We start from the raw sequence: 22,645 nt of genomic DNA on the forward strand, positions 1-22,645 counted from the left end.
CGTCCCCTGAGAATCTCAGTGTGCAGGGCAGATTGTATGGGAGAAGGCAGTCCTTTAGGTAACCTGGACCCAAACTTATGTAGGGCTTTATTGGCCAAAACCAACACCTTAGAAACTAATTGGCAGCCAGTGGAGTGATTTTAGGATAGTTGTGATATACCCATTCCTGGATGTTCCCGTAACCAATCTGGCTGCCGTATTTTGAACCAGCTGGAGTTTCCGAACTTGGTACAAAGGTAGCCCAATGTAGAATGCATTGCAGAAGTCCAACCTTGGGGTTATCAGCATGTGCAATACCATCTCAAAGTCCTTTAAATAAGGGGCACCGCTGGTGTACCAGTCAAAGCTGAAAGTAAGCACTCCTGATCATCACATCTACCTGGGCTGACATTTGGGGGGACAGATCCAGGAGTAGTCCCAAGCTGCACAAACAGTCTTTGAGGAGGAATGTAACACCGTCCAGCAGGTCCAGGACTATTGGCACATCTCCAACCCCAGATTAGGACCCTTAATGGCAAGCATCTCTGTTCCATTTGGATTCAGTTTCAATTTGTTTTTCCTCATCCCAGTCCATTACCTCCTCCAAGCATTCATTAAGAGGAGACACACTATCCTTAGCCGAGGCTGTTTTGGAGGGCATGAAGAAATATATTTGGGTGTCATCAGCATACTGATAACACCCTGCCCCATGCCTACAGATGATCTCTCCCAGCAGATTCATGTAAATATTAAAGAGTATTCTGGATAGAACAGCACCTTGTGAGACACCACATAACAGCTCCTTTTTGAGGAGCAGCAATCACCAAGCACCACCATCTGAAACCTGCCTGAAAGGTACGACCTGCTACTGCAGCATAGTGCCTCCAATTCCCAGCCTCTCCAGACATTCCAGAAGAATACCATGGCCAATGGTATCGAAGGCCACTGAGAGGTCTAGAAACACCAACATGTACACAGTTTGAAATGTGTCATGGAAGTATTTGTTATCCTAGACTGCCTGGAGCTGAAGAGCAACTGCCTTCTCAATCATCTTGCCCAAAAAAAGGAGGGTTAGAGACTGGCCAGTAGTTGTTAAGGTCCAGGGGATCCAGGGAGGGCTTTTTCAGCAGTGATCTAACTACTGCTTCTTTTAAACAGGATGGAAAATTTTCAATAGATCAAGAAGGCAGGTTATCCTCCTTACTTGCCCCAGCAGCTTGCCCACATCAACAGTACTAACCCATTGAAACTGATCCAGTGTAATCCCACTTACAGAGTTGAGGAAACATCATTGTTGGCCTCTGCTCCAATGACAGCATCTAAGTCAGCTCTTATGTGAGAGGTTTTATCTGCAAAATGGTTGTTAAAAGCTTCACAACCTTCTGAAGGTCACAGTAGTGGGTTTGGCGGGGTTTAAGGTTGACCTGTGGAAGGCCTACAAATGCCTAGAGTGAACATATTTTTTCATTCGTGTGTAGGGTATCAGTGCAGGAAGCAGCAAATACTGCACATCACAAAAAAAAACCCTCAACTCCATGAATATTTAACCTGCAGATGTGGAAGAATGACTGTAATCTGTTTTGAACATATTCAGCAACAAACCAAGCTTCTTTTTTTACTTTCACTATTTACATTGATCTCACTACTAAACAGTGAAAACCATAATCTTAATTCCATTACATTTTATGTAATGGTTGTAGTTATCCATTTTAAACCTCTTTAAAGTGTTGCAACTTTGTAACAATTGAAAACATTAACTTTCTCCCTGCTGTAACAGATACCAGATTAAGGGTGAGATTATAGGCATATTTACCTAGAAATAAATCCCACTAATATCTCGAGAGGAAAGAAGTTAAAAGTATCATATTATATGTATCCTTTAAACTCTTTAAAATGTGCTTTTTTCAATAAACTAGCAAGTTAAAATTAGTTATATACTAAAACCAAACTATTCAAGGATTAGCATTTATAACGTGGTCACATCCTATCAGGTTCTCAATATTACAACTGCCTAGAGTACATATTAAATTATGCAGAAATAAATTATTCCATTTTCACAATCAGTATAATGACTGATTGTCATGCTAAATGTGTCCATGTTTTAAACAAGTGGGGAGATTGTAAACATCAGTAGCTGTATACCTATGGCTATGACATTTTACAAAAAGGCAATCAATTTTATTTTTTTCAAATGTAGGACATACTTAAAAATGCAATTGAGGCTGAAAACATAACAAAGGCCGAAAACTTCTACATGAAATATCCTGTCATTATAAGTACCTGGACTATCTGTTTTGCCTTTATAAAAAAAAAAAAATTAGTTACAAGTTTAAAAAATATGCCACAATAATCACAGATCTTGTGTGAGCCAGAAATACAAAACTACCACCCCAAGCAACCTATTATTCAAAAAATAAATTTCCTATTGTTGAGCTGTACAGTGGAAAGAGAGTGATAAAGACAGAGCTGCTGGCTGCGCAAAGAAAATGGCACTAACAAATAAATGTGACAGTAGATAAAATCATTTAATAAACTGTATAAATTATATTAGAATTTCAAGATCAAATTTTGATGAAATAAGATCATATATGAACATTGCTTGGATGGTTAAGAAAGGCATTTGAAATGTTTTTCATGGAGCATTTTAATCTCTTTTTCTAATGTCAGCACCTTTTTATACTGTTCTGAATATGAAATCTGCTACTGCAGGTGTATGAGATTACAATATTAAAATAGCACGGACTTAAGTCACTGTTCCAGTGTCAGAGAATGGAGACATCATTTGATAAGTAAGGCAAGTCCTATCTCTGTTACTTCCCAAAAATATAACAAATGAAAACATAAGGCATATGGCTGTAAAACTGAGAGCAAGAAACTAACAAATTAAAAATTTGTTATCCACTCTAAGAGCCTTTGTGGCTGAAGAGCTGGGTATAAATATTTTAAATAAGTAAATAAGGCAAAGAATTGCACCACTTGTAACTTTAGGGAAATAAATGAATAAATGTGAATATGTTCCGGACTCTGGTGGACTCTTCAGTTCTTACTATAAAAGGGTAATCAATATCTGTCTACATCAATGACCAGAATCCAAGTAACACTGTTATATTATATTATGCAAGATAATGAACAAAAATCTCAGATTTTATTCCCATTCACGAGGAGAAATCTGTTTTAAGTAAATAAAGCCTTTGAGAAATTGGTATATTTTATATAAAAACAAAATCTTCTCCAAAATATATTGTATCACATTATATTTAAAGGCAAAGAATAACCATTGTATAAGATGCCTGGGACACAGATATGCAGAATACCATCCCAAATGAAATGTTGCCTTTTTATTTGCTGAAGGATCTGTATTCTTCAGTGTTACCAAGCATCAAATGTTTTTTTCCAGCACATCTTAAATAAGAAGAATATGAGAAGTGGCTCAGTCCGACTCCTTTTCATTTTCTAGAGCTGATCCAGCTAAAACTGCAATTAATCCGGGTGGGGCATATCATTTCCCCTGTAAATCTAGCATTGTTTTCAGATGAACTTGAATCTGTAAGGATTATATGAAATAATAGACTGCATATTAAAACAATAAAAGATGACACTGCCACTTCCAATTAAAACATATATTCAATACATCTAATAGGACTATAAGTACACAATGATGTAATGATGAACACTTGTGAAGAAAGTGAACAACATTTTCTAGCTACAGTTGATATCTATGTTTCTAAAATTATTCCACAATTATTAAACCCACTATCTTTCAGAAAACGTCATTAACTTAAGGTGTATCTACACTGCAGAATTAATGCAGAGTAACATCACTTTAATTTATTTTTTGATTTATTTGCAACATTTCTACCCCGCCCTTCTCAACCCCCAAGGGGGGACTCAGAGTGGCTAACTCTCACAACAATTTGATGCTGCAATATCACAATATAAACAACAATATAAAACCATAAATACACAATAGATTAAAAACAACAACATTACTTTCATACAATAACATTACTGTCATGGCCCAATCTTATGGAATCAAGAGAGTTGTATTTTACACAGTGTTTAGCGTTCTCCAGCAAAGATTGCTGCTAGCTCACCAAATTGCAACTCACATGATTCCATAGCATTGAGCCATGGCAGTTAAAAGTGGTGACTAACCGCATTAATTCTCCAGTGTAGATGCACTGTAAGTCTACAAAAGCTTATGTTAACAACTGCACTCTCTCGGGTAGTCTCTAAAGCGCTACAAGATCTCTTTGCATATCGCCCAAAAGTACTCTGAGCAGAAAAGAGTCCAGTGGCTCTTCTAGATCCCTTGATGGAGCAATCTCTGAGGTGAGGAAGGCAATTTGTCTTCCATCTCTTTTGGGCAAAGCATTTTGCTGCTATGCCAGTCAATGGGAAACTGAACTATTCAATTGGACTCAGGAGAATAGTTTACTGCAGCACTTTTCAAGCTATCACATGTAGGGGGCTGGCAATTACTATTTTTCCAAGACACCCAGGACAAGCACTACATTTGTCCCCAAATCATTAGGGGAAATGATTTCTTTCTTTCCGGTAAACATGACAGAGCAGGTAGCCAATGGTTCAGGAACTGGCATTAATCCAAGGATCACTAATCTGAGAAACACTGGTTTAATGGGTGCCTCAGCAAACCCTTATGAGCACTGTGATTCAGGCCAAACAGTTGTATCATAATGCTATCTACTGGCTTTCTCAAACAGTATTTATTAGTACATTTTTACAAGTAAGCATATCAGTTCACAAACTGAATACTAATATCATTTGAAAGCATCACTTTATTGTTTGAGTGTTAACTAAATTAACTAAGACACCTATAATATTCACAGCTAAATACACTAATTGTCATTCCTTAATTTTATATAATAACTTCAATTAGAGCTGATATATTTCCTGTTAGATTAAACTAAAAAATATGCTTAGCATATTCCCCCCCCCCCCCAAAAAAATTAAGATACTTGGTGACAAAACTCAATATTGTAAACTGTACATAACAATGACAAAGATAAATCAATATATTTGAAGCTAAGTATTCATCTTCATATCGAAAAGAGACACTTTTAAAATTCAACATTACAACCAAAATCCAGATAGAAATTGTGACATCTAAAAAAAAAGTGAAAAAAGACAACTATATGTATGCTTGGAATTATCTTTGTCCTTCTATAATCTTACTGTCATTTGTGCCATTGTGTTTTATATAAAAATACGGTAGATTAATAAAATAATTACATTTATTCAGGTCTGATCAACCTGTAACTTATGCAATGCAGTGACTAAAAACACCAGCATGTTATGAATGGCCCATACCTTGATAATTTCTGATCTGCATATCATTCTTTTATGAAAGCAAAACTATTATCTAGGTGGAGCTACAATCATGCATTACCATATGGCGGATATGAAACAGCATATGCTGGATTGTCTCCAGAATAGTTTCATATTTATCTCTGCTCCCCTGCTTCTGCAGACACAGGAGGGGGTCCCAACTACCCAGCAGTGCTGATTCCAGTTTGGTATCACTGGACAGCCACCCTTAACATCCCCTCCTATTCTCCATATCTTGGCGGTCTCTGAGTGCAACTTCATTCCTGCTGGTCGGCCATTGCCTGGAGTGATGTTGGTGCATACAACAAGGGATGGGGAAAGGAGAAATTGATCCATTATCTCATCTGATGTCACAGCAGGCAAACAGCCAACTGGCAAGATGCATGTCGCACCTCGAAACAACTGTGACACAAATGATGGGAGGTAATGGTAAGTGCCATCCCATGTCCATGAGCCACTTGAGCCCAGAAAACACAGGATAGCAGAATAAACAGTTGTGGCCCAACTATTGTATAGAGGTACCCCAGTTCTACTATTTTATAACGTATTTCAAAAAGAAATTGCTATATCTCTGCAACCACAAACCGCTCATGAATAAAACATACCATTTGAAAGAGTAGGGATAGAGTTTGAATTGGTTACCTAGATGCTTCTCCCAAAGTACAAAAGCCCCTAGCCTCAGTCATGTTATTCTCTATTTTCAGAGTATATTTTAGATTTGTTTCTGGCTCAAAATGGTTAGCAAAGCTTGATAACTTATTACAGCATTTGGAACTTTTTGTGTAATTCTAACATGTTGCCATTGTGAAATATACTGCTTTGAAACTGAGTCCATCATTTTGAAACACCCTGGTTTTTTTCGGTTGTCTCTTTCACAACATTTTGAAAGAACTGTTATTTCTCACTATCTCAAATCTGCTAGCTTCAACTTTTTTTTAGATCCCTATCAAGGTGGTTTTTATGCCACCATCATTCAATTAAAATTATTCCTACATATATCTCCCATTTGTTTCACCCAGCAAAATCTCATGTCCTCCTTTTCATCCTTCATCTGGATATTTTCTCAGCTTTCAAATAAATCTCTTCTTCCTTCCACTGATTCAGTGGAATTTTTCCATCCTCTCTGTCTTAACATTCTCACGAAGATTCCTTTAAAGCTTCAGTTTCTTCATTCCTTTCCAGCTACACATTTGCTAACCATATGAGAGCCGTTTATCAGTAAAGCCGATCCCATATACCTAGGTGAATGCCCAAGCAACCCAAACATAGGCATTTGGCAGAAAACTAGCATAGCAAGAGGAAGATAAGAAACAATTGCCCTTTCCATGTGGATTGATCAATTAGACATATTTTCAGTTGCATGAGATATAATTTTATGTATCAACAGACCAGTTGAAAAAGTCAATTTCTATACTGTACTTTCAATATAAAACAGAGGGTAACATACAGTAAAAGAAACATGCACTAAAAGACACAGACCAGTTGAAAAAGTCAATTAAACAGTCAGTCTGCACTGTGGTAGCACAGAACATCACCACTTAGAAAATATTCATGGCCCTAGTAACAGCCACAAAGTACTAGAGAAAACACCTCATGCCAATTGAAATATTATTAAACAAGAAGGATCCTGGTTTCTGATTATAAACCAAGTACATTCTGGTGATTTTAAATTTTTAAACGATGTTGCCATTTTTACATTAATTGAATATCTGAGACATACAATATCTGTAAGCAAATCCGATCTCTTTAAATCAGGGATATTATTTTGCCAGACACTGTAACAAGAGAACCCAGTGAGGGATGCTAGCACCTGTTTGTCCACGGGGAAAGGCTGACTATGCCAAGACCAGAACAGAAAAGACAGCTATACAAATATTTGTGGAAGAAACACTGACAAATTAATGTAATGTTATTTGTGGACAGTTTATTCCCCATGAAGCTAAAGAAGCTGTGTCCTTCCTTATCTATGGGTGGTAAGTGCAGAGCACTGGCAGAAATAATTTGAATAAGATGAGCTTTGATTTCCAGTCAGCAACAAACGTGATTAATGGTATCCAAGTAAATACAACAACAAAGAATGAATGTATAACATGGAATCAAGAGGCAAAAACGACAGTGTTTCACATTACAGAACACTACTCTGAGACACACACATGTAGATTATAAGCTATGATGTATTCATTCAGGATTTAGGAAAAGTTCCTTTTGGAATATAATTCCCAGAATCCACTGGGCATGTTGGCTGGGGTGTTCTAGGGGAAAGATATTCCCAAGCCCCTTACTCACTTGGAAATAGTCTGAACTTCTGAAAGTCTAAAAACACACCATCGTTAGTAAAACCCAAGCAGAGATCTATAAAGAGAGTATTACACAGGTGTTTATTAGGCCTGTGCGGTTTCGTTCGTTAATTCGTTAATTCGTTAAACATTCGTTAATTTTTGCATATACGAAACGATAACAAAACATATTTTCAAACCCGGAAGGGTTTTTAAATATCGAAACGGCAACCCCCACAGTTTTAACGAGCTTTCGCTCGTTTAGTAAATGGGGCGGGCAGGGGCGAAGGGGCGGCGCGAGCGCGCACCCAGTGAGCCAAGCCCCGCGCCTGCCTGTTGGGCGCGAGCGCGGCTCCCGATTGGCCGGCCCGCGCGCGCTCGCCCTTAGGCTGAGGCCCTCTTTGGCAGGAGCTTCCCCCTCAGCAGCAGCAGCTTCCCCCTCGCCCCTTTGGTGCTCCGTGCTCCTTCTTCCCCAGGCTGGGCGCCAGGCTTGGGAGCCCAGCCCCGGGAAGGAAGGGAATTTTTAGCCACGGAGCAGCAGAAGGGCGAGGAGGAGGCTGCTGGCGAAGAGGGCCTCAGCGGCGGCAGCTTCCCCCTCGCCCTTCTGCTGCTCCGTGGCTAAAAGTTTCCTTCCTCCCCGGGCTGGGCTCCCAAGCCTGGCGCCCAGCTTGGGGAAGAAGGAGGACGGAGGAGCAAAGGGGCGAGGGGGAAGCTGCCGCCGCTGAGGCCCCCTTCGCCAGTAGCCTCCTCCTCGCCCTCAGCGGCAGCAGGCTTGGGAGCCCAGCCCCGGGAAGGAAGGGAATTTTTAGCCACGGAGCAGCAGAGGGGCGGGGGAGGAGGCTCCTGCCAAAGAGGGCATTTCCATTTTAAAATATTTTTTTAATATTATTTTAATATTATTCTTAAAAAATACAAAAAATATTCTAAAAATTCGTTAATATTTACAAAATTTCGTAAATACCAAAACTTTTTTGGGGGAAAGTTTTGTAATTATTTTAAATATCGAAACAAAAAAACACCCCAATTACAAATCAATTTTAGAAACAAATTTTTTCTTGATCAAACAGGCCTACTGTTTATATCATAAACATTGCTTGCTGAATTTGTATTTTAAGAAAGAACCTTTCAACTATTTCTACCTCTTAGTATTCTATTTAACTTTTCCCTCCTTTAATCTATGAAGAACATATTCATGGAACCCTCTTTAAAGAAACCCCCCTGGCCCATCTGTCAGAAATTCATGTGTAGAATTATATGATGTAATCTAACAAATCATATACATACAAACAGAAAATACTGGGTGAGACATCTTTGACATTTCTCCAAACAAAATATTGCACATTTATTCAATGTATTCAAGGTATACATGAATTTTTGGACATGGCCCTTTCAGTGCTATGTGTATTCACCATCATATGATGTGTATTCAAATGAAGATATAATTTATCTTTAAATAATTTCGGCTATAGTTTAAGAATAAAATGTAAGATGCCTGTATTTTGTTTAAAGTAGTTCACAAATGACAAAAATCTACACAATATTTATTAATGAAATTATATTTAAGCACACTCCATAACTGAAGCTCTATGGAAGATGTGTAAACACAAATACAAAATAGCAATAAAACAATAAGTCAGACAACAGCACAATAAAACCAGAAGAAGCACGTAATAAAACTTTAAAAAAATAGTAGAGATAAAATAGTGCACATATCCAAAACCAATAAAAACTTGTCATAGGAAACTATGCATAGAAAAATGCTTTCCTCAGATCTGCACATACTCAATTGAATGGAGGGAGTAAAATCTCCCAAAGGAGACGCATGAGCCTGAACAAAATGTTTTGCTGCCTGAGATGAAGATGACATTCTTCTATCCTTCACCGAACATGACAGTTGACTACATAGCACATATAGCTTCCTCCTTCATACCACGCCTTCATCACTCCTTTAGATGTCCATTTGCTATCCACTCAAAGAAATGTTACAATATGTGACAGAATGCATAATTTGAATAGAGCAATACATGCAGGAGTTTGTAAGACTGGGTTGACTTCATTTCCACCTGACCCATCACTGTGAGACCCTTATGGGGTCATGATACATGGAAAAAGTGACTACGCCAGTGTTATTTAAAATGCAGCAACATTCCTGGAAATGAACAGCTGTAGCAAATGTACATAACTATGGAGTTTTTCCTGGTATATCAGGAAAACACTGCCAACTCCCACATCAAGAAATCTGTGAAACAATGAATTAGGCAACATCTTACATAGGCCTCCAAAAAAGCAAGCGTTCCCAACTCTGGAGAAAGAGAAAGGATTTGTTGCCACCCATACAAGACATCAGCCAAGTAAGAAACTACTTCATTCAGCCACTCCCAGATTGGTTCTTTAAAAAGAGGAGCAGTTGAATAGCCACGCAAATCATAACTATGACTAAAATGCATTCCTGAAAAATAAGTTAGGAAGAGGTCACATAGACCCAGTAGAGGCAACCAAAAAGTATCCTAGAAAAGAAATTGAGAGCTGCTGTTTCAGCATCACATGCAAGTGACTGATACTGATACACTATTTCTGTGTTTCTGAATCACTCTTATTTCCTTATTCTAAATGTTTAGTTACGCAGATATGACAAAATTCTGAGTGACATAGAGAAATATAAAAGTGTGGAAAGCTACTCTTGATCCAAGTAGGAAGTTAAGCAAGAATGCATTACCCAGACATTCCCAATTTAAACTTCTCCTTACCTCCACTGAAGGGGATTGCTGTGGCAGGGGCTACCAGGGTTGCTCCGAGGATGTGGGTTGAGGTAAAATGCTAGAGGAGAGGTAGCAAGGGCACAATCAGCACTAAGTGGGTTTTTAAGATGCTGCAGACCTGGAGCAGATGTAGGAGAGAAGGTATGCTGATGCACATCACTTCCTCGGCAGTGAGAAAGGAAAGGAGAGGAGATTCTGACAAAGTACCATAATAGAAACAGTAAGTTTCAACAGTAAGTTTTTGTGAAGCACTTTTCTTATTTAAGAAAGCAGAAACAAACTGTAGCTGCCAAACAACAGATCCAGTCCTAACTGTATCTATCATTAAAATGATTTTAAGGTTAAAGTCCTGATTAAAATTTATGCATTAAAAATACTAAAAACTACACATAACAGAGACACATAAGTGCTCTAAATAATATAGTCAGTATTCCCAGATTAGTCCATGCAGATCATATGACTAAACTCTAAGTTATATAAAATATCAGTTACTAATCTCTGTTTGGGTAATCAAAATGAATCCTAAACACTAGTTTATAATTGGGATTTCCCAGACTTTTCAAAAGAAAAGAAAATATGCAGTATGTCTATAATGACATTAGTTTCCTGCAGACCACAGCGCCAGTATTATTTATTTCTGAAATAGTTGTTTCTAAGGTACAAGAATCTTAGATTGTACATAGATTTCTAAATTCAGTATATTTGAAGTTTCTGAAACCGTACATTAATGGAAACAATTATGGTAAGATCTGACACTTAAATACTGGCCTCAACAATTTAGTTATATTAAACATCTAACTGGCACCATAAGCTTAATAAACATAATTTTAAAATAAAATAAATGCGGAAATCTCAATGCGAACTCTATTCACTTTTTACTAATGAGTGTAAAATACAATACTTAGGCTTTCCTACTATATTTTCAGTATAGCCTAGATATTTTATTATATGTTATAAGATAACACATCTATTGCCTCGATGTTTAATATAGAAGATAAATTTGTGAATGTTCAGAAGAACATCTCTTCCGAAAAAAACTAAATAAAAATAAGGATTTATTCAAGCATGGACTATTTTATTTTGTTAATTCTATGTAAGATACTTTAGAAGTCTATTCTAAAGTTTATCATTGCTTTTTGGCTGAAAAGCAATGATAAACAGGTTTAGACTCAAATTTTACTGTACTAATTTATTTTTATAGGTTACATATTCAATAGAAATCTATATCCTAAAACAATTCTTACTGGATCCGAAGAGATGGGGCTCCAAATCTTTCTTTTCTTCGTTTCATCATTTCATTAGGTGAAAATATAAATCTTAAAGCCAGAGAAGTGCTATTAAATCCACCAATGAGCGCATTGCATAGTCTTACTGTCAGCCACAGATATGGTACACTGAAATGCAGTCCAGATCGGCCGGACGGATTGTTTCAGAAGGTTTTTTTTTTAAAAAGAAGCCTTCCCCAAACTTATTTCTGGTATCTAGAAAAAAACAAGGCTGTAGCCAACCAGCATGAACTCTACAACTCAAAAGCCAAAGATAGGAACTGAACCATTTTGTTACACAGCCTGCAATATATGTCTAACTAAACCACACAGTTGCAGAACAGCAAATCACTGACAAACATTTGTTCGCTTTAGCAAGCCACAAGGAAAACAGAAACCCAGAGGGAGAAAAGGAACATGAGCAAAATCTTTGGCAGAAGCCTCACATACCAACATGAAAGCTCACACTGCAAAAGTAGTACATGGTCACTGCTCTGAACCAGGAACTAAGGAAGGCTCTGAGCAGCTGCTATTTACTTGGGGAGGGGGGCATAATCGATATTTAATTTTAGGATATTGCACAAGCAACAGATCTAATACTTTCCTCAATATTCTGTTGTTTTTTAAAAAAACATTTTATTTAGACAATACAAAAACATACTTGCATTTTCAACTAGAAATTCTTCACGATAGAAGGGTAACATTCCATAGAATATGTAATAAATAATGTAATAAATACAATACAATACAGACTGAAGTGTCCAAGAATATAAGAGCTCAAATGTTACAGATTTAACATACTGTTCACAAATTCCTTATAAAGATATCTCCCTCCCTCCCTAATGAATGACTCACTCCTTTTGACTATTGCATAGCACTTCTTGTTGCTGACTCTAACCTGTATCATCATATATATGCTGTTTCTCTGCAGTATCTTCAAAGCTCACCACTGGCAGAAATAAAATTATAATTTAATTCCAAATGCTCACACATTTCCTTTTTATTCCAAAAGCTCTTTATTCCATAAGCACATTCAAACCCACACCTCTATAGGCAACAGCAGCAATGATGATAATCACAACATCACAACATAAAAACAACATTACAGGGACATTCTCCAGTTCTAGCTCTGTATTAATGACAGGAAAATATATTGGATGGTTAAAATTATATGTACAAAACTGGCAAGTGGAGGATAAGAACACTTGTCTTGTTTCATCAACACTGTATATATTTAGAAAAGTAAATCTAATAGCAAAAATAATAAATATATCAAATTAATTATAAAATTATAAAGTACAGTCACTGAGCATAAGCAGTAAGATTATCCTTACATTCCAGTCATAATGTATTTTAAATATACTTTCATTACAGAAACAGAGATTTCATACTTAGAAAATGAAAATAATCACAAGTGGCTAGTTATTTGTACTATCTACTTCCTAGTCCTGTTTCAAGTTCTATACACAAGCTTCTTAAAAATAAAAATATAGCAATATGTTCCAGGACAAAGTCTTAGAACATAAAATCAAGTCTCATTTAGTAACTACTTGATTATTATTACACAAGAAAGATGAGTGATTTTTTTTTAAAAAAAACTGTTTAATCCCAAGCATATATACTTACATGTGATGCTAGAGGAGAATTTGCCAAAAGACAAATGAGACCAAAAGCAAATCAAGCCTAAATTCTCACTAAAAGCCAAGGTGGCTAAACTGAGAAAATACAACTCATTAGAAAATACAATAATGTGTGGTGAAACAGAAGAAGTAGGAAAGGAGAAAGGTCACATTACAGATGGAGAGACTCAATTAAAGAAGTCACAAGCCTGAGCTAGCAAGATCTGACAACAGAGTAACTTAGAAGTCTCTTATTTAAAGGCTGCTTTGGTTGAAGTCAACCTTAAATAAATTAACAACTAATAGATTATATAGCCCTGTTACATAGCTATGTTTCCCTCCCACACAATTGAAATGTAAACACAGGAGGTTCAAACCAGATTAGGATATTGGCATTTGTAGGGGCTCATGCACACTTTGCCCTGCGCTACATTCCTTATCCAAACTCAGTTTAACTGTGACAGTAAATATGCACTGTCAAAACAGACAGAACAAAATTAATGTACAGTGGGTCCTTGGATACACTGTATCCATATATATTTATATTCAGGAGGGGTTCTGGAACCAAACCCCTCATGCATATCAATATCCATGGATATTGTTCTATTATATAAAATGGTGACCTTAAATTTGATTTTGAGATTTGGGGGGGAGTAGTATTTTCAAGTTGTCAATGGTTGAATCGGTGTATTCAGAATCCATGGATATGGATGTCTAACTGTGCTCATGTCTGGCAAGGTCAATTGCAAGTACAGTGGACCCTAAATCAAATATGGGATTATAGCAAGGGTAAATGCTTAAAGTCCTGCTATCTCTCATTCTATTCAACTTGGGGTTTCCATATTCACTTTGGTGTGAGGAAAAAAAGAGAATTTTCTGCTTAGCTATATCTTAAAGTATCATTGATCCTGAAAGGAAGAGACAAATCACCAAATCAATGAGCTATGCCCACAGAGACAATTTTGATCCTTTGATGTCTGAAATTTAAACTAGTGTAGTCCTATGCATGTCTGAAAAAAGTTGCTATACAGTTTCCACCAATGCATATTTCTTGACCAAAAATGTAAGATTTTAAAAAGAATTAACAGAAGTGGCAAAATATAACTCATTGGGCACCAGAAGCTATCCCAAGGGTTTAAAGTATGGTCAGTAAATATCTGTGAAAACAAATTCGTGGTCACAAAAAGCAAGCATACATAGCAGACATAACAGATGTTAAGGGATTACATGAAGAATTTTGACAGACGGGTCAGTGCTTTTGAACTGTAGAAGTGCAGCAACAATATACAAAACCTCCCAGCACTCTGCATTCATCAGTCTTCAACAGAAAGAACCCCCCAGATTTGATGCATTTCTATATAATCACCCACATTTTCTTGTGTGGGAATCACATAATTTACTAGTCTCTAATGTGCTAGAGTACTCTGTTGGTTTTCAAATAGCTACATATCCAGCATTTCGAAATAATGCAAACAGCTTCAAGCAAAAATCAAATTAATATCAACTATGTCCTGTGTGTTAAAAATAAATACATAAAATTACAAGCATTCTCCAAACCTAAAAGTTATGGAACCACTTTCTGTTACAAATAGTAGTGAAAGGAACCGTAAGAATTTTCCACTCTATGGGTGATATATATATAGACAAAAGTAGAATTCTCCTACATAAGCTGGTCTACTGGCTTACTATCCTTAAGCAAAAAAGAAATGGGACAATTATTCTGCATAAAGTAACTATGTTTGGAGATTACTAGCAGTGGGGATTTTAACTGATACAATTTAAGGCCATTTAAATGTGTTAAACACTATAGTGCTATTAATAATACAGCTCTCCAGCTGCACTATGCCAGATAAAAAACAATTTCTAATTATTGCTGAAGCACAACAAAAATTCCTTGTGTGGAAATATTACCATATAAGTAAAACCAGTCCTACGGCCCCCTGATATATTTCTGCCATTCAACCCAAACAAACTCTCCTCATACAATTCTGGTAAGCTGTGTTGCACTATCAGCAACACAGCTTGCAATTTCAAGTCCCAAGATAGGATGTCCTATCCCCTAAGCAAAAAGAAAAGGGGATACTTCAATACTGAACTGCTTTCATTGGTGAAAACTCAGAAAACGGCCTTGATACAGACCCTCCCCTACCAACCTACTGTAGTACTCTTTATACGGAACTGGAGGAATTACCCATAGTGTCAAGGAAGGTGGGTTCTGATGAGCTATGCTCTCCTTCTTGGCCAGATTTGACAGTCAGTCAAATTTCAAATGTCAAACCAACGCAGCTGAAAAGATTTTCCTAGCTGTTGGATCATACACCCAGTGAAGAGTGAGACAACTTATCATAAATTTTACACAAGCATGAACAGAATTTCAATGCATTAAAATTTCAGTCAATAGCAACACATGAAAAGTACAGTCCCCACATGCAACATCAAATAGGCCAGTCAATATAAATAAAATTCTTTATTTTATGACATTGTTCTGAAAATACTGCTGAAAAGCAACTTTAATTCAATAGTAAAGGGAATGTTTTGGGTTCAATCCCAGTCCCCTTTCCTTTCCTCCCAATAGCATGTTTATGTTTGGGGTCTAAATTGTTAAGACTTAACAACATCTTCTCTTTTAACAGAATGCTCAAAAGGTTATAGTGTTACTGATTTAATCCTCAATTTATCATCTTCCTTGAAAGTATATATACAGATTATATACAAATCCACTTATCAGCCTCCCATGAGCATGTTGACCCAGCTCATTGGAAAGCAAGACATCCAGCAACAGAGATCTCAGTGCTGGTGTGTCATTTCCACTCCAGTCTGCAAGTAAATAATAAAGAGCAGAACTCCCTTCTGAGAAGCATGAAATAAACTCCCTTTGTTTCTTATTTTCTACATATTGCAATGACTATATCCTCTTCCAAAGTTTCTATGTATATCTAGGTTATGATGGGGATTGGTGTGCTCAGGAGAAACCTCAAGGTTTTCAGTAATGTAACTTTAAAAACAAATATACATAAATGAAATGGGAACAACCTACACCCAAGGCAAAAAATAAAAAAAAAATTCCACTAGATAAGCTACTGTGTGTTGAGTGTCAGCTGAGAAAAACAATCAGCAGGGAGGTTATCACTACAGACGACCTTTGCATTCTTACTTCACAACATTCCCATATGTTTCTTTTAGCAGAAATCTACCGGACAATTTCTAGCCTTTAGGATTTGTCTGAAAAAAAGTTCAATAGAAGTCACTGAGAGTTACTTTTTTCAAAGATCTGCTAATAGCGCAACATCTTACTAAACCCTAAATAAACTTTTTACATTCCAGATTTTTGTGTTTATGTCCAAAATCACTCTTTTTTCAATACACCCCTAGTAACACAACTCACACCTTTACCATCAATTAGTATCCTCATTCACTACCAGGTCTGCAAAGCATCCATTACTATCAAAGCTAATAGGTGTGACAGCTCAAGGCTAATGAGAAGAAAGGCACACTCTGCAATAAATTGTTACATGAAAACTAAGGAAGTCATGGTATCAAGAAGATCAGAAAGACATATTAGAGAGGCTAGCAGTCTAGTTATTCCAATGCATAAAGCGTGCAACATCTACCAATATAGGGGCTTGAGAAGCACTAGTCACACCAAACAGAGATACAATGAAACCTAAGGAAGGCACTGACAACATTTATTTCAATATTAGAAATTCAAGCCAGTTCCTCAAAAAGAAAAAAAGGCAGGGGGACATAAGTATTCAGATAGTGATTTGCAATTATAATACACTTTTTCATTCTCATTCTAGGATTAGGCAGAAGATTCACTTACTTCTCAATAATCCAACTAGAAAGAGAGTTTTATGTTATCACCGAACAACCATATTGGCCTGTAATCCAAAAATCATGAATCAGCATGAAATGTCTTTCCTACTAAAATTAAAGACCACAAGATACATAAAAATGTAAATGCTATCATTCTAAAAGTCTGCCTTATTTCCTATGCCATCACAACTGCAATTCCACAGTACCATATATGGTTGTGGAAATTGACCATGTGCAGCAGAACTTATTTATATGAATTATCTCACAATGGACAAATATTTGTGCTGTATGTTTTATCTTCTCTTCCTTTAAAATATCTTAAAAGATTTGAAACCAGAATTTTTGGTATTTCAAGTTGATATTTTTTAAAAGAACAAAATATTATACTCACAAACTTCCTCTTCTGGGGAGACTAAGTTCCTTCTGGAGAAGAAAAATACAAAGAGCTAATTAGTAACAGATAAGGACATATGGCTAAGAAGAATATATAAATATGCCAAATTATAATTTCATTAAAATATGGGATTTCCAAAGCCTGCTTTCGTGCAGCTAACCATACTATAATGCTATCACCACCACCCATCACTCTAAATATAATACTTACTTCTTATGTTTATAGTGAAATGGTTTATGGACAAAGGTGGGGAACCCATTGTCCTCAAGACATGTTTGTTTTCCTACTCCTGGATACATCAATATAAACTATGTCAGAGAATGTAGCTGGCTTAGCAAAACTAGCATTGTGTTAATGATACTTTAGAGTTACATACTTAGACCATCCATGTATCACAAAGAGGATACATTTCTAGATAGCCTAAATCCCGCCCCATCACATGTACACTGCTGGGAAATGAGAAGAGGCTTCCTCCTTATAACACTGTTCTACAAATTTTCAGTTTTTCTCAGTTGCGGAAATGAAATGTGCCATTTCCTAATAAATTTAACATGCTGAATTCAAATATAATAATTAAATGTGTTAATTGGCTCTGGTTTTTATGCAACAGCTATTTCAATTTTCTCCACAATAGGTAATTCGTTCATATTATGATAATGCGCCTAACCTTACTGCATGTATATAAACCGTGAATATTTACTAAATTTTAGTCAAATTATATTGCCAATAGTTTATACATGAGAAATATTTATTTAATTAGTCTATTGTTTATGTTTGTTCAGCAAGAAACTATATTAATAGACCTAATGCAGTTGAAAAGTCTGAAAGTTTAAATGTCGCTTTAATCGTGACTTTAGTTTATATCCTGTTTGCTTCTCTTGACTTTTCTTTTGTATTCAAGGAAAGGATTGTCTCTTACAATGCTCCAGCAGTAGTCTGACAGCAGTGACGGAGTCCATTTACCTTGATATCTTTTTTCCATAGTGCTTTATTTACACACATGCGAGGCATAACTACAGTAAAAAAACCCAATGTAAAATGATGTTTAACGATACTGTCTCAGTCTTCAACTGAGTGACCCTCACCGTTCAAAAGTCTGGCCTTATATAGGGCTTTCTGGCTTTTGCACATGGCACTAATACTGCGTCATCAAACTTTCTCGAATCTTCTCAAATCTTTCATAGTGTAAGTCGTAACATGCATTTTTTCAACCATACGTGATCACGTGATTGCTTATATTATAAAAACTAGAGACAATATACATTTTTAAATGTGATTTTCGTTTTCAGCACCCCCAAAATCATAAAAGAACAACTATTTTCAGGCCCGCAACTTTTTCTCCGTTGAACAGTGTAACCAAGAAAGAGATATATAGTTTATACAGACTGGCCACATGTATGTTGTCGAAGGCTTTCATGGTCGGAATCACTGGTTTGCTGTGAGTTTTTCAAGCTGTGTGGCCATGTTCCAGCAGCTTCATGACTACTCATAATAAATATAATGATAATAGAACTTTATTTGTATTCTGCCCTATCTCCCTAAGGGGAGTCAGGGAGGTTTCCAACATATAAGGCAAAACATTCAATTGCCAGAAAGAAAAACCATACAGACAAATTAAAATAAAAAATATTCATGCTATTCAAGCTTGGTAACTGCAACTCTCACACTTGCTTTCTCCCACCCTGTGCATTCCACAGATATATATACACCCCACTTGCTTCACTGCCAACAGAACCTCTGGAGATTTCAGCCACAGATGCAAGCGAAATGTCAGGAGAGAATGCTGCTGGAACATGGCCATACAATCCAAAAAAACTCACAGCAACTCTGTCTACATATATACGTAATGTTATAAGGAGCCCAGGAGAACATTATTATAGCTCTCCTTAGACATATTTAGTGTTTAGTATTATTCTGGACAAAACTTTGGATGTGTTTAGATTTCAGGGTTTTTTTTAACTTTTAAACATATATGATGATGATGATGATGATGATGATGATATTTATTGATACCTCACTTTATCTCTCCTGCAGGAGACTCAAAGCAGTTTAACACAAAAGCATCAGCATACAATTTAAAGTATACAAATATAAAAACATTAAAACAGCATTAAATATAAACAGTATTTTTAAAATCCCAGTTAAAATCGATTAAAACATATTCAAAGTTAAAAACAGATATTTCTGTTTTAAATTTGTTAGTTGTATTTCATAATACTATTTAAATGTGATTTTTATAGACATGTTCAAATTGCATTGGGTACACAAACATACATACACACACACTTTGGATAGCATAGAAAAGGTTTAACACTCTTGTGATAGTTGTTTTGCTGTCTCTGCCCTGTTCAAAAGATTTCACTTCATTTTCTGTCCCTGTGATAATTGAATTTTGGAAAATTTGACTTGTTGTGGAAACAATGATTGGGGATAAAACTTGAGTGGAAACATCTTTTCCCCATGATAACTCTTTTCAAGAATGAATTTCGATTCCTAGGGATAGATTTCTCTCACTTCCTGTTGTCTCACCCTTGTTCTTAACTATGTATCATTTATAAATCGGATGTTTGTAATTTGAGGACTGCCTATATACACCTATATAATGTGCTAAAATATGCTTATTATTTGCATTTCAGATCGTTTGTAATAGGGGTGTGCAAATGTTTATTTTAATTAGTTTTTAGGATCAAATTTGTTAAATTCATGCATATGAATCGATATTAGAAACATGCAGGAACGGTGGAGAATTTAGAAATTGAAATACTTGCCAATCATTTCCATTAAGATTCTGTAACATTCAGATGCCTCCAAAGGTCAGTTTAATTTTCAGCATAAGCATTAGCAGCTTGGGTAAAGCCAAGATAACATAAAATGTTTTTAAAACCAATCCTTTTTATTTTGCCCAATTGTCATAAGGAAGGCACTGGGAACGGGGCTAGCAAAGTTAATGGGCAGGAGACTGAGGCCCCCTGTGACAGAGAATGCAAAAGGCCCTGCCCTAAACTACATTTCCCAGAATGCAGTGCTCAGCATCAGAAAGCCTCAATGGGTGGCACCAGCCGTTTAGTGTCAGTCTAATAATAATAAATAAAATTACTAAATCTGCAAAGATGACTAAAGTAAGTAAGTAATAGTATATATCTATGTTAAGTTGAAGTTATGTGGTTGTGTGTCTTAAAGACAGACAAGGGATTGCTGTTGTTTTTTTGGAGGAATAAATTGTTCTTGTCTAAACTTTTAAAAATCCCCAAAAATCTGTAGTTGTCTGGATCTTTCTGAAACTTCTGGGGATTTATGCCCTGGTTATCTTGTGCATTGTATATAAAATTCAAGAAGATAGCTCTTGTAGGTTTTTTTAAATGTTGTTTATAAAAACTTTGAAAATTTCCCAAAATTCTGTAGATATCTGAACGTTCTGAAATTTGGTGGGTTAACAGTGGTAGCTGTGCTCTACCATTATAGCAAATTCCACTCCAATGGCTTTAAAAATAAGGGAGAAAGGACCCTGAAGTTTCCCAAATTACAGTACTTTATGCGCAATTACTATAACAAAATAGTAACGAAATTTTGTTACTCCCGTTATAGTAATGAATTTTTCACTAATTATACTTTAGAAACACTTTTGTAATGATTTTTGAACCATTTTTAATGGATCGTACATCCCTAGTTTGTAATGTTTGGTATGCTGTAAATGTAATATTATACCACTAGATGGTATCATTATACTGCTTGGCAAATTTGCCAAACTATGCATTTTGTATTTTGTTCCCTAAACCAACGTGGCTATCTTTTTTCTTTATAAAGATTAGTACTGTTGAAATGTACTCATGTTTAAAACATTTACTATGGAAATACCAATTTCAATGTTCTCTAATCCTTGGGGGGAAACCCTCTATTCATAGTCTGACACCTCAGACAGTTTTAATTTGAAAAGTGCTGCTGGTTCCCATTCAACCCCCCCCCCCCTTTTTAAGCAAATACTCCCCCCCCCCCTTAGTATTTAACTCTTCTTTGACCAAACTTCAACATGTCACAGAAAAGCTAGGTCTGACCGACCTTGGTAAGTCAGAGTGGGAAAATGCATTACAGCAGCTAAATTAAATTGTCAGAAAAAACTGAAGTAGATATTTTGGGGAAGAGACTGCATCAATGAATTCCAAATGGAATCTTAAAGGGTTTCTCTCCCGTCTGCTCTCCCTTTTCCATATCAGAGGTACTTGCTACCAAAAAACCCTCAACCTCATCTAGTTAGCAGGCATCTATTGTACTAGGAAAGAATTCTGCTGGAAACCCTAGGGATGGTAACCCTAGGGTGCCCATCAAGTGTTTTCAGCAGCTAGTAGAAATAGTGGACCAGTGGCCTGATTGAGTATAATCAATCCTGTTGCAGATCTGCCTGGGGGGGGGGGGGGGATAGAATGTTGCAATTCAGTTGTCTTTCTATCATCTGAGGATCCACTCCCCCCTCCCCCCTCCCCACAAACACAATACAGTAATTTCTCCACTCTCACAAGTTTCCCACTTGTAGTCTGAAAGCTGCCCCTGCCTCCCTGATTTGAAGCTGCCTTGTGAGCATTCATACAGCAGCCCCATCTCCAGAAGGTGAGTGAGTGAGTGAGTGAGGGAGGGAGGGAGGGAGGGAGGGAGCTGTTAGGGAGACAGGCATGCCATGTGTTTCTTTTGGTTGGTACCTCACTTCCTTTGCCCGGGTAAAATAGGAATGCAGGAAGAAAAGCAGCAAGCCCTACATGTCACTTCACCTATCTTCGTGAGTTTGGCTCATCTTCCTCTTCCAAAAATCTCTCAGTCAATATGCTCTTGTTCTACTAAACTATATGCGTTTAGTAACATGAAAGATTGGTTTTGTAAAGTGGCTGTTTGGAGGAAAGAATGAATAGAGTGTTTATTAATTACTCTTTTACTTTCAGTTCTTGTGGGTTTTTTCGGGCTATATGGCCATGTTCTAGAGGCCATTTCGCCTGCATCTATGGCAAGCATCCTCAGAGGTCTTTTACTTTCCTCGAGCCATTTCTACACTGCCATATAATCCACTTTATCAAAGCAGATAATCCACATTATCTGCTTTGAACTTGATTATGAATCTACACTGCCATACTGTTCAGTTCAAACTAGATATTCTGGATTTTATATGGCAGTGTAGGAGGGACCTCAGACTTTCTCCATTCTC

The 22,645-nt window shown here is 36.7% G+C and overlaps 1 protein-coding gene across 4 annotated transcripts in view; it reads right to left on the reverse strand.

Annotated features, from left to right (window-relative positions):
- The window catches only part of MAST2 (microtubule associated serine/threonine kinase 2), a 159,843-nt gene that overhangs the window by 80,754 nt on the left and 56,444 nt on the right, over window positions 1–22,645 (reverse strand). For 2 of the 4 annotated variants that reach the window (XM_060773424.2, XM_060773423.2), the window contains exon 4: window positions 17,455–17,486. In XM_060773424.2, the coding sequence (XP_060629407.2) occupies window positions 17,455–17,486 (32 nt within the window). Of the gene's footprint in view, window positions 1–10,351; window positions 10,559–11,607; window positions 11,950–17,454; window positions 17,487–22,645 lie in introns of those variants that run through there. The other 2 variants (XM_060773426.2, XM_067467905.1) reach the window with 2 other exon arrangements.

The sequence above is a fragment of the Anolis sagrei genome, chromosome 4, assembly GCF_037176765.1.
Source record: "Anolis sagrei isolate rAnoSag1 chromosome 4, rAnoSag1.mat, whole genome shotgun sequence".
Lineage (NCBI taxonomy): Eukaryota > Metazoa > Chordata > Lepidosauria > Squamata > Dactyloidae > Anolis > Anolis sagrei.